Source organism: Garra rufa, chromosome 5 (assembly GCF_049309525.1).
Source record: "Garra rufa chromosome 5, GarRuf1.0, whole genome shotgun sequence".
Classification (NCBI taxonomy): domain Eukaryota; kingdom Metazoa; phylum Chordata; class Actinopteri; order Cypriniformes; family Cyprinidae; genus Garra; species Garra rufa.
This window is the reverse complement of record NC_133365.1, coordinates 22074518-22092483: the sequence shown is the minus strand read 5'-3', so window position 1 is coordinate 22092483 and position 17966 is coordinate 22074518. Positions and strand designations below refer to the sequence as shown.

The 17966-nt window shown below is 35.8% G+C and overlaps 1 protein-coding gene across 1 annotated transcript in view; it reads left to right on the top strand.

The window, feature by feature from the left end:
- LOC141334987 (rab GTPase-binding effector protein 1-like) overlaps positions 1 to 17610 on the top strand; it is a 40794-nt gene extending 23184 nt beyond the window's left edge. The window contains exons 10-18 of the mRNA XM_073840225.1: positions 1946 to 2050; positions 2160 to 2276; positions 3564 to 3662; positions 4168 to 4308; positions 6701 to 6890; positions 11571 to 11626; positions 11928 to 12026; positions 12339 to 12455; positions 14528 to 17610. Coding sequence (XP_073696326.1) covers positions 1946 to 2050; positions 2160 to 2276; positions 3564 to 3662; positions 4168 to 4308; positions 6701 to 6890; positions 11571 to 11626; positions 11928 to 12026; positions 12339 to 12455; positions 14528 to 14629 — 1026 coding nt within the window. The 3' untranslated portion in view covers positions 14630 to 17610. The remainder of the gene's footprint in view (positions 1 to 1945; positions 2051 to 2159; positions 2277 to 3563; positions 3663 to 4167; positions 4309 to 6700; positions 6891 to 11570; positions 11627 to 11927; positions 12027 to 12338; positions 12456 to 14527) is intronic.
- Positions 17611 to 17966: the final 356 nt, after the last annotated feature.

Below are 17966 nucleotides of genomic sequence, written 5' to 3'. Positions count from 1 at the left end.
CTTCTTTCCTCGGCTGTGATCGTTTAGAGTCCTCTGAAGCTGCATTTTGGAAGTTCAAAATCGGGGGCACCATAGAATTCAATTATATGGAGAGAAATCCTGAAATGTTTTCCTCAAAAAACATAATTTCTCTACGACTGAAGAAAGCAAGACACAAACATCTTGGATGGCAAGGGGGTGAGTACATTATCTGTAAACTTTTGTTCTGAAAGTGAACTACTCCTTTAAGTACACCCAATACTTGCTTTCAGAACTGCCTGAAAAATGAAAAATTCTGTCATTAATTACTCACCCTCATGTCGTTCCAAACCCGTAAGACTTCGGAACACAAAACACAAAATATATATTTTTGAGGAAATTCGAAAGCTTTCTTTTGCTTTGCTTTGAAAATAAAGTTATGCTTTATTTTCGCAGCAGATGATCACAGCATTTTACTAAAAATGTAAGTTACAAAATTAAAGTTTTACTGCTGTTTCCGTCAAAATAAAAGCTTAAAAGTGCAGTATGATTTGCTGACAACTAACGGTTTAAATGAGTGATGTCACTGCATTTTGTTGCCTTGTACTTGTACATGTGTAATGACAATAAAGTTGAATCTAATCTAATCGTCTGCAGTCCAAATTCAAAATATCTCTTTAAGTGTAGAAATTGGCAAAGAACTATTGTAATTTCCCTACTGTAGGGTAAAGCTAAAATAGTATACATATTAATTTTCATATTATGCAATGCAGTTGTTTTACAATATATGGCTATTACTGTCATTGTAGTTATTATTATTATTATTATTATTATTATTATTATTATTATTATTATTATTGTTATATTCTAATTTGTTTGGTTTCCTAAAACACCAGTGTGAATGTAAATTAGACTGAGACAGTATATCACAAATAAAAAGAGGGTTGATTCCCTTTTAAATTTTTCTTAGTTAAGAACATGGGTTGGAGCTCTTAATTTGAAGTCTCAAAGTGCATTAGATTGTACATATTAAAAAGTGAAGTTATACTGACTTTTCACTTTTTTCCAATTCTTCATTTGTTGTATATATTTAAATATTGCAATAAATATTGTATCATGGACTTCATATTGTGATATTATCGTATTGTGAGATTTTTGATATTGCTACATCAGTCAGAGGTTACTGAATCAACATCTGACTCACTAAACTGTAAGTTCCCATTGCTTCCACTGATGAAATGAAGTTTTGTAAACTTGTGGTTTGTTCAACTTAAATCTATATCATTACTGACTCATGGTCCCTCACTACAAAAACGGATTTCTGTAGGAAACACAAAGAACTGTATCCCACAATGCAGTGCACTTTCCAGTTGTTTTTAGATGAATAATCTGGATCAAAAATGTATGATATTTGTAAAAGTTCACCCAAAAATGAAAATTCTGTCATTAATTACTCGCCTTCATTTCGTTCCAAACCTGTAAGACCTTCGTTCATCTTTGAAACGCATATTACGATATTTTTGATCGTGGTAGTCTCATGAACGTGTGTCGAAGACAGACATGGAAGAGAAAAAAATTGTTGAATATAGTTGTAGTTTTTGTTTTCTTTGTGCACAAAAAGTATTCTCTTACCTTTGTAACATTAAGGTTGAATCACTGATGTCACATGCACTATTTTAACAATGTCCTTACTACCTTTCTGGGCCTTGAACTAGTAGTTGCATTGCTGTCTATGCAGGGCCAGAAAGCTCTTGGATTATAAATATACGTTACGGGTTTCAAATGACATGAGGGAGCGTAATTAATGACAGAATTTTCATTTTTGGGTAAACTATCCCTTTAACTTTCTGTTTAAACCTGCAATGTTACAAGGTTTGTGACATCAGGGTAGCATATGATTGTTTGAAATGGATCAGCAGTAAGGGGAGATCTTAAATATGCTTTAATAACACTTTTTGTGTTTGTTTTTGGTGTGGTTTCACCCCAGTTGAAGAACGCTGGAAGGAAGTTGGGGCGACGATGTGATATGTGCTCTAATTATGAGAAACAGCTGCAGGTCATTCAGGGCCAAGAGGCCGAGACACGAGATCAGGTTTGTTTTCTATGGCACTAAAAAATCACTTGCAAGACCCATAATGAAATGATTCAAAATTACATTCTGTAGTAATCGCTATACAGTGAACTTCCTCTGGTGCCTTCAGGTTAAAAAGCTTCAGGCCATGTTGCGGCAGGCGAACGATCAGCTGGAGCGCACGATGAATGAGAGGCAGGAGTTAGAGGACTCTGTTAAACAGGCCAATGAGGAAACGACTGCCAAGGTAAAGCTCATCTCTCTAATGTATTTAGTGAAAAATAAAAACCTGTTGGCAGGTTAAACTTGGATAGGATCATGTGATAATTAGCACATCATATACAGTGGGGAAGTTACAGTGATGTTACATCTTTATAATTTTTCCTCACATCAAAAAGGTAAGAGTTATGCTTCAACCCTTAAACTGGCATACTAACCATGAAACCTCATAAGCCACAAAACCTTATTTTTTGTTGTAATAATCTAACATATTTTGCAATTTTTGCATACATATTTTATTTTATTTTGAATTCTGGATTTTCACAGACAGTGATGACACATTTTCACAGTTGTTAAAGGAGAAGTTCACTTCCTGGTAATTTACTCACCCCCATGTCATCCAAGATGTTCACATCTTTCTTTATTCAGTCAAAAAGAAATTAAGGTTTTTAAGGAAAACGTTTCAGGATTTTTCACCATATAGTGGACTTCAATGGATGCCAACGGATTGAAGATCCAAATTGCAGTTTCAATGCAGCTTCAAAGGGCTCTACACGATCTTAGCCGAGGAATAAGAGTCTTATCTAGCGAAACCATCGGCCATTTTCTTAAAAAAATTCAAATGTGTATAAACTTTTTAACCACAAATGCTGGTCTTGCACTAGCTCTTCAAAGCACATGTGTGTCTTTGTGCATTACGTTATCACGTTGGAAAGGTGAAGCGCAGTTAGTTCTTCGTCTTCGGTTCTTTGATATGTTTATGGTAGGAAATGTACAAAATATCTTCATGGGACATGATCTTTACTTTATATCCTAATGATTTTTGGCTTAAAAGAAAAATGGATCATTTTGACCCATGCTATGTTTTGTTGGCTATTGCTACAAATATCCCCATGCTACCTAAGACTGGTTTTGCGGTTCAGGGACACATATTAGAATGATTTCTGAAGGATCGTGTGACACTGAAGACTGGAATAATGATGCTGAAAATCCATGAAGCTGAAAACTTTTCTATTTTGATGTATATTTTAATTTGTAACAGGATTTCATGATATTACTGTTTTTACATAAACATTAACCACAAACTTTTAAACAGTAGTGTATCTTACAAGGCGACATGACTCTTCTGCCTTCTGTTTATAAGTATTTGTTAACTAAAAATGATGTTTGGTTAGGCAGCTCACCAGAAATGAGAACATAGCCACAGTGTCTTCACAGTATTTTGCACAAATGTGAAGAATGTGCGGACTGCCCTGAATGTTACTCTTTTTCCAAGTCAAACGACTTCAGTAACTTTTATTTGTCTGGCTCACAGATCTCAGAGTTGACGCAGAAAGTTCAGGAGTCTGAATCTCTCATAAGCACTCTTCAACAGGCCTTCAGCCAGGCAAAGAGGAACACCCAGGAACAGATGGTATGTCCAAATACATACACTCCTACACAACAACATTCTATTGCTTTGCTTGATGACTTTCAGTGAGAGCATATGTTTTGTTTTTTTCCATTGATGAAGAACCCTTTGGTTTCGATCTAGTCCTATTTTGAATTTCTTCTTCATGCCTGTGTGATTTGTACTAATGCGTAAAAATGTCTTTTGGCATTCAGTATTCATGCTCTCTGCAATTTCTTGAGGCACATCTGTTTTGAATCTAAAGTTGCGCTATTAAGGTTATAAACTTGACGCTGTTGTGACATGATCCCCTAAATAAATCACCTTTGAAAGTTTTCTTTCGGTTAGTTATTACCTGAGGAATGCTCGGTGAATCGCTCAGGGTCACTGATATTTTCATTGGCGGATTTCTTTTGAAAATTCTCATTTATAATGGATCGTTTTCCACTTTACTTGGATATATGCTTTAGAAAACCATTTGTGGCTGTCAGTGGGTGTAGTAGACTAAGTGGTGACTGTGTGTGTTCAGGCTGTGCTGCTACAGTCCAGAGAGCAGGTGACTGAAGAGCTGAACAGACTGCAGAGAGATAATGAGAGTCTTCAGGGTAAACACAGACTTCACATGGCACTGCAGCAGCAAGAGGACTTTCACATGCCCACCACTGTACAGGTATTACAACTCACATGCGAGTTGCACCTATAAGTGCTAGGGATGTGCACGAGTACTCGATTAATCGATTACTTGAATCCATCAGCGACGATCGAGCATGAAAATGACGATCGATTGACTCAAAAAATTTGTGGGGCTTCAGTTGCCGTTGTTTTAAAGTAACGGGAGAAGCGCATCCACTACTTTATGATTGGCACGTAGTTCAAGCTCACATGCATTTTGTGTAGATAAATACAATTTGTAATATAACATTTACATATTTATGTATCTAGTATTATGTGATTAATTTTATATACAATGTGTCAGGTAGAAAAAGCGCTTCAGCTTCACCTCATGCTGATATTTCTTTTAAATGTTTACTGTATACTGTGACGCAAACGCCCTGCCCCTTGCTTAAACTCCACCCCCGATTAATCGAGTACTCGTTTCTCAAACCTGTGGATTAATCGAAATGAAATATGATCAGAAATGCCCATCCCTTATAAATGCACCTTCTGTTCAATTCCATTGTGCTTCATTTAGCTGTTTTAACACTTGAATGCACCCTGTTTGATTGGTTCCTCAAAAATTACAGAAGGGGTTGTTATTTCGCTGTGGTTGTTGGCACACTCTGAGAAAGGCATTGTTCGTAGATAATCAGTGTGCAGTTACTTTGTTGGAAAATGAAAATTATGCCTGGAGCTAATTGTTCAGTAAATGCATAGAAGTTCATGAAAACATCAGGACAGATAGGAACTGATAGGAAAAAAAGGAAAATTGATTAAAGCATAGAAAATTATTAAAGGGAAATTAATAAAGTCTTAAGTTATGAAGAAATCTTGGAAAATGATGGGGGGGGAGGGGAGAGAAATTAATATCATTTGTGTGTCATTTTGGATAAAAGCATCTGCTAAATGAATAAAAGCAAAGCCATTAAATGACAGGAAAAAACAGGAAAATTGATAATCTTAGAACATTATAAAAGGGAAATGAATACAGTGTTAAATTATGAAAAAAAAAAAATCTTAGAAATTGATAGGAATAAATAAGAAAATTGATGATAAATTACAAAAATTATTAAATAGGTGAATTTATCTTTCACCTATTTAATCTTGAAAAATGGTGTGAAAAAGAGAAATTAATATAATCATAAATGATGGAAAAAACAGGATAATGGATAAAATATTAGAACATTATGAAGAAAAGTGAAATTATTAATAAAATCTTTGAAAATGATTTAATCATGGAAATTAATAAAATCTTAGAAAATTTGGAAAATAATAAAATCTTAAACTGACAGGAAGAAAAGGGAATTTGATAGAATCATAGAAAATTATGAAAGGGCAATGAATGAAATATTAAATAATATAAAAAAATCTGCAAAATTAATAAAACCTTAGAAATTTATGAAATAGGACAATTGATGATAAATTATGAAAATTATAAAAAGTGAATTTATTAAAATCTTAGAAAATAATTGGGGGAAAAGGTAAATAAGTATTTTTGTGTCATGTCTGATAAATGAATAAATGCCAAGTCAGAAATTATGGAAGAAAAACTGATAAAATCTTAGAACACTATTAAGAAAAGTGAAATTGATAACTTCTTAGAAAATTATGAAAGGGAAATTAATAAAATGTAAAATTTTGAAAATCTTGGAAATTAATAACATTTTTGAAGTTAAGAAGAAATAGGAAAATTGATATTCTGAAAATTATGGAAAAAAGTAATTTTATTAAAATCTTATATAATATATAAATGATGGGGGGGGGCAGGACAATTTATAAAACCTTAAAATGCTTTAACAATTGGAAATGAATTAAATCCTCGAAAATAAGGAAATTAATCAAATATAAAAACTGTTAGGATAAAGGAAATTAATAGAATGTTAAATTAAAAAATGAACAAATTTGGGAAATTAATGAAGTCTTAAAAAATTGGTAGGAAGTAATAGGAAATTTGATAAATTGTGAAAATTATGAAATAAGTGAATTTATTGAAGTCTTACAAATTAACTTCCCTTTTCCTCCCATTATTTTTTTAAAAGCATCTGCTAAATGAATAAATGTAAAATAATAAATGATGAAAAAACAAGAAAACAAACTCTTAGAACATGTTGAAGAAATGTGAAAATAATAAAATGATTAAAAATCAGAGAAATCTTACAAGGTGAGTAAATTATTAAAATCTGACTTTTAAAATGTGAAATTAATACAATCTTAGAAATGTAAAAATCTGTTCTTTTGTTATTGAAATTTACTGTGCAAAATGGTGTAGCAACTTGTGCATTCATAAAAATCCAGCTAATATGCTAAGATGTTAAGATACCACAAATATTGGGTATTTTACTACTAAGCTCATCCAATCAGATTTTTAGTTTTAACTTTGTTTTTAATATCATTTTGCCACGTAGGAACTTCAGAAGCTGGTGTTGCAGTTCAGGGAGGACGTTGTTTCTGCGCGTACAGCAGCAGAGCATTTGGAGGAGAAGCTGAAGGCTGAAATTCTGTTCTTGAAGGAGCAGATTCAAGCAGAGCAGTGTCTGAAAGAGAACCTGGAGGACACTCTACAGCTGGAGATAGAGAGCTGTAAAGAAGAGATCGGTAAGTGGATTGTATCTACAAGTTGATTTGAATAGTCAAAGAAAGCTTACGGCTGGACGCAGAATGGTATATACTCTGCAACAGCAAAACATTCTGCTGTAACCTTTTAGAAATGCGGAAATCTTTTATTTTTATTAATTCAGTTTATTCATATATTTATTTACTGAGGTTAAGCGTCCAAACGCATGCAACTATAGACACGTCTGTAACAGTTTTAAGCAACTGATCCACTGATGCCTTTTTTTAGTTCAATATAGTTCTTTAATGCAAAACATGTTTTTGCACTGAAGTGAAGAAAAAAGTAATTTGTGATTCATTTTGTCAGTTCATTTGTAAAGCATTTCATTCACTAGATGATTAAAAATTCAAGGTTGTGTAATAATAATAATAATAAAAAAACCTTCTCAAGTTGAATTTCAAGCCAAAATAAATAGATTATGAAATACATAATCGCCGTAATATGAAATTGTTGTTTACACCGCTGATTCTTACCTTGAATGATCAAAAGCTGCTCTCAGCAGCACTGGATGTTTGCACTGGCTTTGAAATGTGAACTTTAGCAGTTTGGAAAAATGTAGCCAAATTAAACTCATTGAAGAGCTTTTAAAACTCCTTCACTCAGAGGAATGCACACATTTATCTACTTATCTACCAATCATGGTTTGCATTTCAATACTGTCTTTTTCTCCTCCACTTCTCCCTGCATTGGTGACTTGTGTTCAGACATCCTGGAAGGTATGAATCCCTGCCCGACTGTGTGTTTGTCTAGGTCGTGTCTGTCTATAGTGGCACCACCGATGCCATCCTAACACACACCCTAAACCCATTTTGTGCACAGAACCTGCCCTGTCATGTCCACATCACTGCATACTACTTCATTTAGCTGTGTACTATACTAATACTAATGTCTTTACATGATGTTGGGTTCAGCTTGGAAAAATTAAACTTGGGATGTGGTCATGCTCCTGCAAATGTGCATGGCATTATAGAAATGTCACCCCATGTTGTTTGAATGATTTTAAGTGTTGTGGAAGCTACTTTGAAGCTGTTGTCAAGCTACTTAGGAGTGAAAAGCTACTTAGGGAGTTAAATTATGGCCATGTTAGTCTTTTGTAGGTAATTACACTGAAGGAGTGAAAGTTTAAAAAGGATTAAAACCATTTGGTGTTGATAAGATGGTAATGTGTATATCTGTTTTAAATGTAGTAGTCAACATTTGAAGTGGATCAAAAAAAGTTGATCAAATTGTGTTTTTTTTTTTTTTAAGCTGGACTATAGGGCTTTGTATGAAAGCCTGTTTCTGCCATTGAATTAAAAAAAGTTGTTAGTTTTTATCTAACTATTTTGACTTTTTCTCTCAGAATTGAGATATAAATGATGTATCTCACAATTTTGGGTTAACTTGTCCTGCCAATGTAAGTTTGTATCTTGCAATTCTGACTTTTTTTTTTTTTTCTTGCAATTGCAAGTTTATATCTTGGAATTCTGACTGTTTTCTCACAATTCTGACTTTTCACAGAATTGAGATGTAAACTTGCATTTCTGACTTTTCTCGCAAATGTGAGTTTGTATGTCGTAATTCTGATATTTTTCTCGCAATTGTGACTTTTTTTTTCTTCTCAGAATTGTGAGAAACTTGCAACTGTGACTGTGAGTTTATACCTTGCAATTTTGACCTTTTCTTGCAAATTCAGGTTTGTCTCGTAATTTTGACTTTTTTCTCGCAAATACAAGAATTCTGACTTTTTTTTCTAAGAATTGTGAACTCGCAATTGTGACTTCTCTCTCGCAAATGCAAGTTTGTATCTTGCAATTGACTTTTTTTCAGAATTGTAAGAAACTCGCAATTGTGACTTTTTTCCTTGCAATTCTGACTTTTTTCTCGCTATTCTATTTTTTTTCTCAGAATTGTGAGGCATAAACTTGCAATTCTGACTTTTCTCACAAATACAAGAATTCTGACTTTTTTTTTCTCAGAATTATGATTGTGAACTCGCAATTGTGACTTTTTTCTTGCAATTGTGACTTTTTTTGCAGAATTGTGAGAAACTTCAATTGTGACTTTTTTCCTCAGAATTGTGAGGAAACTCACAATTGCAAGTTTATATCTTGCAATTCTGAAATTTTTTTCTCTATTGTGATATAAACTTGCAGTTCTGAGTTCTGTGAGAATTGTAAGACTGACTTTTCTCACAATTGCGAGTTCATATCCTGCGATTCTGACTTTCTTGCAAATGCAAGTTTGTCTCGTAATTTGGACTTTTTTTCTCGCAAATACGAGATAATGCTGACTTTTTTTGTCAGATTTGTGATAATTCGCAATTGTGACTTTTTCTCGCAAATGCGAGTTTGTATCTTGCAATTGTGACTTTTTTCAGAATTGTGAGAAACTCGCTATTCTGCCTTTTTTTTTTTTCTCAGAATTGTGAGGCATAAACTTTTCTTTAACACAATTCTAACTTTTGTCTCGCTATTAAAGGTCCCGTATTGTACACATTTCTGGAGGTTTATTTTAGTTGTTGATGTCCTTAAGAATATATATTTGCGGTATAAGTGCCAAAATCCATCTCAATATATTTTTACAGCTCCTTTTTTAGGAGCTCTGTCAAAAACAGGTCGATTTTGGCCCATCTAAGTAATATTCATGAGCCTCTCTTCTGATTGGCCTGTTGTTTTCTGAGTGACGCACAGCCAGGCCAATCACAGGTAACTACGGTCATGTATCTTTGTAGCCGAACCCAGAGCAATAGAGAGAGCCTAGCCTGCTTATACTCAACAAGATATTTCAGAATGATCAATAATGTTTTTTTCTTTTTCAAACACCCAATGCAGTAAGCTACATAACTGTTGCTTTAGTAAAGCCCCTTTCACAATGCGCGCTGATTCTGGAAAATTACGGGAACGAGCGCTGTGTGAACAAAAGCCAGAACCATAAAGGCAGTGTTGTAGTGATGATGCACGTTACCCTGCGACTCTTCACGATGAAAAAATACTTGCAAAGTGGAATGAAGCGGCGATCAGGCAGAGCCAGCTCCTCACTATCAGCACTGAAGCACAGTTTGTTCAGGTTAGTTTCAGTTTAGTGAAACGTACGCGTCGCATTACATCTCACATCCAAACGTCACATGTCTTTACGGGTTGTGTGTAAAGCACGCACAGATTCCGGAAAACAACTGTGAATGAACCAAATCAAACAACTCCGGAACAAATCATGGGACACATTATCCGTGTATTTACCGGAATCGCTGTGTGAAAGAGGCTGAAGTTGACGTGCCACTGGTCTCTTATATTCACGTTGTTCTGAAGCCTGTGCAATGATGTAGTTTCGACATCTATAGACTGAACAGGGTTTTCTCGACTTGTTTTCGTGTTGTTGTTGCTTAGCAATGTTATGGACACGATGTTGTCTGGGTTTGACAAAAGGAGGGTGGGACGTGATTGGTGCTCGGGGTGGTGACTGAAGGCGGTGACTGAGTAGATCGGACGTCACATCTTTGCGGAAGTCACAGCGGCTCGTGAAAATGATCAGCTACTTTAAGCAGGCTGTGTGCAGTTTACTGTGGATTGACTGTTTTGAAACTCATATGGTAGTTACATAGCCCCTAGACCTCAGTTATCATGAAAAAAGCCAGGAAATTTCGATTTTGACAATATGGGACCTTTAAGACTTTTTGCATTATTGTGAGAAAGTTCAATTGTGACTTTTTGTCCTCAGAATTGTGACTCTCAATTGCAAGTTTATTTTTTTGCAATTCTGATTTTTTTCCTCTATTGTGTGATATAAACTTGCAGTTGTGAGTTATAAAATTAGAATTGCAAGATAAAAACTTTGACAATTCTGACTTTTTCTCACAAATGTAAGTTTATATCGCGATTCTGAGTTTTTTTTTCTCTCAATTCTGACTTTTTTTTTCTCAGAATTGTTTAATATAAACTCGCAATTGTGTGTTATAGGGTCCAATTTTGAATGGGGGGGGGGGAGGCTGATATTTTCTGATAAGTTTGTATCTCACAATTCTGACTTAACTTGCAATTGTGCCACAATTGAGATTTTAAACTTGCAGTTCCGAAATAAAAAGTTAGAATTGTGAGTTTATATCTCATAATTATGATTTGTATAATGCAATTCTAGCCTCATTTCTGAGAATTGTGAGAAAAAAAGTTGCAATTACTCATTTTTTAATTTTTTTTATTCAGTGGTGGAAACGGGCTTCCATAGCTTTGTTACTTATTAAAGTAACTGAAAATGCGACACTGTTTTGAAACATCAGCTGTTCATGTTACTGAAGTCCTCAGCACTGCTCAGAGACATCCCTAATACTGCTTTGCTTGTAAGTTTTCTTTAGGTGACACTTTGCAATTACAGAAGTCCAAGCTTGAGGAGATGCAGTTATTAGCTTAAACATTCAGAAAACATGCCCTCTATTTACTTGTAATTTTCAAGTCATGTTGAATTCATTGTCAGGTCACAGTTCTTCAGTTTTCATTCTGGCACAGTCAGCAGCACTAACAGATCTTTGAGCGAATTATTCCTCTTGTTACTGAGGAGAACACTTTCCTTGTTCTCATACTCTTGTCATAGGAAAACTAGCCATGCATTGACTTTGTGTCTGACTAATGCAAAACACAGTAACAGCATGTGACCGTGCATTTTTTTTTTTTTTGTCTTCCAACCTATAGCATCTTTTTCCAGCTTGAAAACGGAACTGGAAAGAGTGAAGAGTGAGAAGGAACAGGTAGGGCAGACGTTCAAAGCAGACTGCTGTTTTGTATTGCCTTTTGGCTTGAATGTTAGAAAACCAGTCAAAAAAAATAAGCCTCTTTTTTATATTTTCTGGAGAATTGTTTTTTAGAAATGCTTTTTTTCTAATATATTAAATAATATTAATAAATAGTATTGTTGCCTGGTATTTATGATTAATATTAGTATTTTTCTCATAATAGTAGTAGTAGTAGCACTAATCATTATCTTTAATGTGTTTGTTTTTGTTTTGTTGTCTCTACTTTTGTTGACCAATCTGATGGTTTTTACAACAGCTGGAGAGCAGCTTGGCGGAGAAGAAGCAGATGCTGGAGAGCGTCCAGGGCCTGAAGATCAGTCTGGAGGAACAGTTAAAAGATGCCCTCTGCAGCAAGGTCTGAACTCTCATGTGATCACTGCTCTCTGTCTTCACACTAGACTTCTCCATGCTGATCTTATGAGTTATGTTTCTCATAAAAACTCATTGCAAAGTTCATAGTCTACTTAGTGCTTCCTGTGCATGTGATGGATCATTTGATAAGATAAACAGTTCTCAGAAAGTCCGTACAAATGACGGTATTGGAATTGCATCAAACAAAAGACTGCATGTTTACATGTTTTTCAATTAATATAATCATGTATTATAAAGTAAACTGAAACCCTAGTTTTGAAAAAAAAAAAAAGTAAAGTGTGTGTTTGTGTTGTAGAGTGCTTTGGAGACTCAGGTGTTTGAGGAGAAAGACAAGTCACAGAGACTTCAGACAGAGCTGGATGTCAGTGAGCAGGTCCAGAGAGATTTCGTCAAACTGTCCCAGACCCTTCAGGTAAACACATTTCACTAGAAGAACATGAACAACTGCTTGAGGCACAACACAGCATGTCAAGACTGTTCAGGGAGATGATAGTAGCTTTTCTTTTCCTAGTGATTTATTCAGTCTCATGACTTGAGGCAAAATCACACTGCTTTATTTGATACACATCTGGGAATTTCCAAGTAAACGTTTCCTTGATAGTTGATGTGCCTTTTTGTCTTGCTAAATTAAAAAAAGGTATCCATCTCAAGTGAGTGTGTTTTTAATGACTAGGAGTGTTGATGTAAATTATTTCAAACATGAATAAATTAATTGTTAACAGATGTCTCCCAGAAGATGGATTCATTGTGGAAAAAATTAGGGATGCACCGATCCGTATCGGCCGATCACTTGCGCGTTTTGTCAGTAAAGCCGGTTCTGTAATCAGCGGTAAATGCCATCAGGTGCGTGATTTCACGTTGAGCCGTATATACTACACACAGCCGTTGTTCACTGACGAGCTGCGCACTTTCACACTGATAATGAACATTGATTTGCGCAGCTCGTCGGTAAACAACGGCTGTGTGTAGTATATACGGCTCAACGTGAAATCACGCACCTGATGGCATTTACTGCTGATTACAGAACCGGCTTTACTGACAAAACGCGCAAGCATGATCGGCCGATTCGGATCAGTGCATCCCTAGAAAAAATTATTACTCATTTATTTACATTTGAACAAAAAGTGGCATGTCCAAAATTATTCATACCTAACCTATTACAGCAATAAGACACTTCCTATAATTGCTGACCAGCTTTTTGCATGTATCCACTGGTATTTTTGCCCATTCGTCTTTAGCGATGAGCTCCAACTCTTTCAGGTTGGAGGGTCTCCTTGCCATCACCCTGATCTTTAGCTCCCTGCACAGATTCTCAATTGGATTTAAGTCAGGACTCTGGCTGGGCCACTGCAAAACGTTAATGGTTTTTGTCTGCTAACCATTTCCTCACCACTTTTGCTGTGTGTTTTGGGTCGTTGTCGTGCTGAAATGTCCACTGGTGCCCAAGGCCAAGTTTCTCTGCCTGATGTTGTTGTTAAAATTTTTTTGTATTGCTCCTTTTTCATTGTGCCGTTTACTGTGATTAGTTTCTCTGGTCCACCGGCTGAAGAACACCCCCAAAACATTAGGTTCCCACCACCATGTTTGACAGCGGGGATGGTGTTCTTCGGGTTGAAGGCTTCTCCTTTTTTACGCCAAATGAAGGCTAAATCATTGTGGCCAAACAATTCAATTTCTGTTTCATCTGACCATTAAACAGAAGACCAGAAGTCTTCTTCTTTGTCCAGATGAGCATTCGCAAAGGCCAAACGGGCTTTTGTGTGCCTTATCTGGAGAAGTGGTGTCCTCCTTGGTCTGCGTTCTTGGAACCCAGCGGTGTGCAGTGTCCGTTGGACTGTCTGCCTTGAGATGTTGCCACCAGCAGAGCCCAGATTCATCAGGATGGCCTTGGATTCTTTTTTACCTCTCTCACTATCCTCCTGGCCAGCACAGGTGTCAATTTTGGCTTCCTACCACGTCCTCTGAGATTTTTCACAGTGCGGAACGTCTTGTATTTTTTAATAATACTTTGCACTGTAGCCACTGGAACTTCAAAACATTTAGATATGGTCTTATAGCCCTTTCCTGACTTGTGAGCAGCCACAATACACAGCCGCAGGTCCTCAGTGAGCTGTTGAGTTGATCAAAACAGCTGTTCCCAATGAATCAGGGTAATTGGGATGCTTTAAAACAGCTTGGACTATTTGGAATGGTACTTTGGATTTTCCCACAGACTGTGACAGTTTGCAAAGGGTATGAATAATTTTGGACATGCCCCTTTTTGTTCAAATGTAAATAAAAGCTGAGAAATATTTTTTTCCACAATGATGCCTCTTGTACATCGCCTTATTATCTTTTGGGAGAAGCCTGTGTCATTTCCAGTCAATAAAAACTTTCTGGTTGAATAAAAGTAACTTTAAGTCAGAATTTGCCAGGGGTATGAATAATTTCAGGCTTGACTGTATGTCGTGTATAAAAACTACAATGTTCTTGTTCTTCCTTCAGGTGCAGTTAGAGCGTATCCGGCAAGCGGACTCATTAGAGCGGATCCGTGCCATCCTCAACGACACCAACCTTACAGACATCAGCCAGCTTCCTGAGACATGATGTCACTTCCTCCTTACAACTCCCTCGTCCACAAACACACACACTTCACCTGTACCCCAGATCTTCGGCCCGACTCCATCAAGATAAATCGAATCGAGCGAGGAAGACTTGATCCTGCAGGTCTTGGTGAACACTACTGATTCCTACTACTGCTATCCAGCTTGTACATGCGTTCGCAAGAGCACGAAAAGACTCCCGCCTCTATCTGAATGAAGGGTTTGTCTGTTATAATGCAGTTGTCCACCGCGGATCCCGTGAGGAGCTGCTGATCTTTCAAACGAACGCTGCTTTTGTTCCTCATTCAGTTTAGGAAATGAGATAATGGGTCGAATAACGTGAGTGTCCCATTCCCAGACCCTACCAAAGTTCCCATCTCTTCCGCCTTTCTTCTCTTCCTTCCTCAGCTTTCCATCTGCTAAGCTAGCAGCGGTGACCTATGAAAGAAACGGACACTTCTGAAGTGTTTTGTACATACTTGTATACAGATTATTTGTGTATATTGCATTAGTTAAGTTAATACACAAGACTGTGATTCCCATCTCGACCCACCTCCTACACTTTCATAAGTGACTGTGTTTTCTTCTCATCCGCAAATCATTTCACTGGGATGTAATTACTAGCTGCCTCGTATCACTTTTCCTCAGATTTTCCACAGTCCGTGTGTTCCCCTAATTACCTGGCAGTTGATGATCTTTGCTTGAAGTTAATGCTACATTCGTTAGAACTGACTGGTTTTTGCATATTTTTCTGTGTGCAAGTGTGTTTTTTTTCTTTCAGAAGGATATTGCAACCACATCTGATGATTTTTATTGTTAACATCTGGTTTGATTTTGATATTCGCTTGATTTGTGTCAAGTATGCGGCCACAGCACTTAAACTGACCGTTTTAGAAAGTGTTTCACCCATCATTCTGCCGTTGTGTATTAATGAAAGCACACTATGTTTATGATTTAGTCATTGGGATGTCCTGTGGACTAATAGGCATCTTGTGTACCATGTTAAAGGGTACAGTAATCTATGTTTGTTTTATGTGTGGCGTAAACAGAATAGCAATGGCATTCGCAGAACCAAAGTTGATCATGTTGACCTTGAATTCTCAAAGCAGTATATTTCGATGGTTTAAATCATTTTGAGAAGATGAAAACATGGAAAGGGCTAATGGTTTATATATATATATAAATCATTTTCTGGCTCATGTTTACTTTAAAATAACGGACGCCGGGCGATGTAACTCAACTACAGGAAACAAGTGCGTGTGATTTATATTCAGTTGTCTAAGTGCAAATGTTTAGTTGATTTTTTTTGCAAGACCATGACCAAAAGTGGCATGTGATTTTTGGCATGGTCTTTTTATAAATGAAAAATAAGAAATACAGTTGAGGTCAAAAGTTTACATACACTTTTTCAGAATGTGCAAAATGTTAATGATTTTAGCAAAATAAGAGGGATCATCCAAAATGCAGGTGATTTTTGATTTAGTTCTGACTTGAATAAAATCATTTTATAACATTAAAAGATGTTTACATGTCTACAAGAGAAAATAATAGTTGAATTTATAAAAATGACCCTGTTCAAAAGTTTACATACACTTGATTTTTAATACTGTGTTACCTGGATGATCTGTTTTTTTTTTGTGTGATATTTGTTGAGTTCCTTGTTAGTCCTGAACAGTTAAACTGCCTGCTGTTCTTCAGAAAAATCCTTCAAGTCCCACAATTCTTTAGTTTTTAGCATTTTTGTGTATTTGAACCCTTTCCAACAATGACTGTATGATTTTGAGATTCTTGAGGACAGCTTAAAACGCTTACTGATGCTCCAGAAGGAAACAATGTATTAAGAGCTGAGGGGTTGTATTTGAAGATCAGGGTAAATTTAAAAATTAAAATGTGATATTTAGGCAAAATAAGAAAAATGTACACATCTTCAATTTGTTCAAAAGTTTTCACCCCAAAGTTTTCATTCAGGTAACAGTATTAAGAATCAAGTGTATGAAAACTTTTGAACAGGGTCGTTTTTATAAATTCAATTATTATTTTCTCTAGATGTAAACATTTTTAATGTGAAATATCTTATTCAAGTCAGTACTAAATAAAAAAATAGCATGAATTTGTATGATCCCTCTTATTTTGGTAAAATAATTAGCCATTTGCAGATTCTGCAAGGTGTATGTAAACTTTTGACTCATCTGTGTATTTTAGTTTGGGCTTGAGAATGAAAATTGGCTGAAAATTAAAAAAAAGAGTATAGTTAAAGCCCTGCATGTTGAACTACGTCTGCTAATTTTGTAATTGAACGAGACTGTTGTCTCTAAGAAATCTTAATTCAGACAAAATATTCCATATATTAAAATATGCAGGTTTTAAACCGATAAATACGATGAAATGTTTCCTGAGCAAAACCAACCACTATCAACTACATTTGATGAGTACACACAGCTTTAACAATGCTACTATAGTATGACCAGTGCTGCTGTTGTGATCTGATGATGATGAAGAAGCTCTCCTGTGTGAATATGTGTGTTGTGGTGTTGATTTTATGTTTAAGTTGCACTTCATAACGCTCACACGTCCTGTGCCGTCTTCACATTGCGAACACATGTAAACATCATGTAATTGCTACTTCAGCGGCTTCATGTTTCACTTCAGTGTAGTTTTGACGTCAGAATATTTTAGGAACTACATTTTTCATTAGCAGACACTGTTTGAACTCTAATAACTGATGTGGGGCAAGGAGACTTACCGTTTCTAATGGAAATTATGTTTTAAAAAGACTTTTCTCCTGTCGGTATAATTTATAATTCATGACAGTCATTTCTACTGGGTTTGTGAAGAGTGATAGTTCAGATACTTTCACAATAACAACGGTTGTATTTCTGTTCTTTGCATGCTGTGTTGCAAATGCAGAAACCCTTGCAGATTTATATACTGTACTGTGTACATATCCCTGTATATATCTATATAATAAAACAAACTGAAACTTAAGTTTGATGTGGGTTTGTAGTCAGTAGCTGTTCAATTTCTCTTTTTTACCCCGTTTCCAAAAATCACATAAATCTGACTTCAATTCAACTGACAGTGTTAAAATTAATACGATTAAAAATTGACACCAAAATAAAAAAACGACAAAATAACAATTATGACAAAGTTGAAACTTCGACTGGGAGCAGTCAGGATGAACTTTGGTAGTAAACAGATACGGTTAAGAGTAAACGTACAAGCTCCTTGTACTTGACATGATCTTTTCCCTCGTCACATTCCGCCTTGTGATTAGAAGGGGGAAGGAAAAGAGGGAGAAGTCTTCATATCCAGCATGACCTCTTCAGATAAGCCATTGTCTC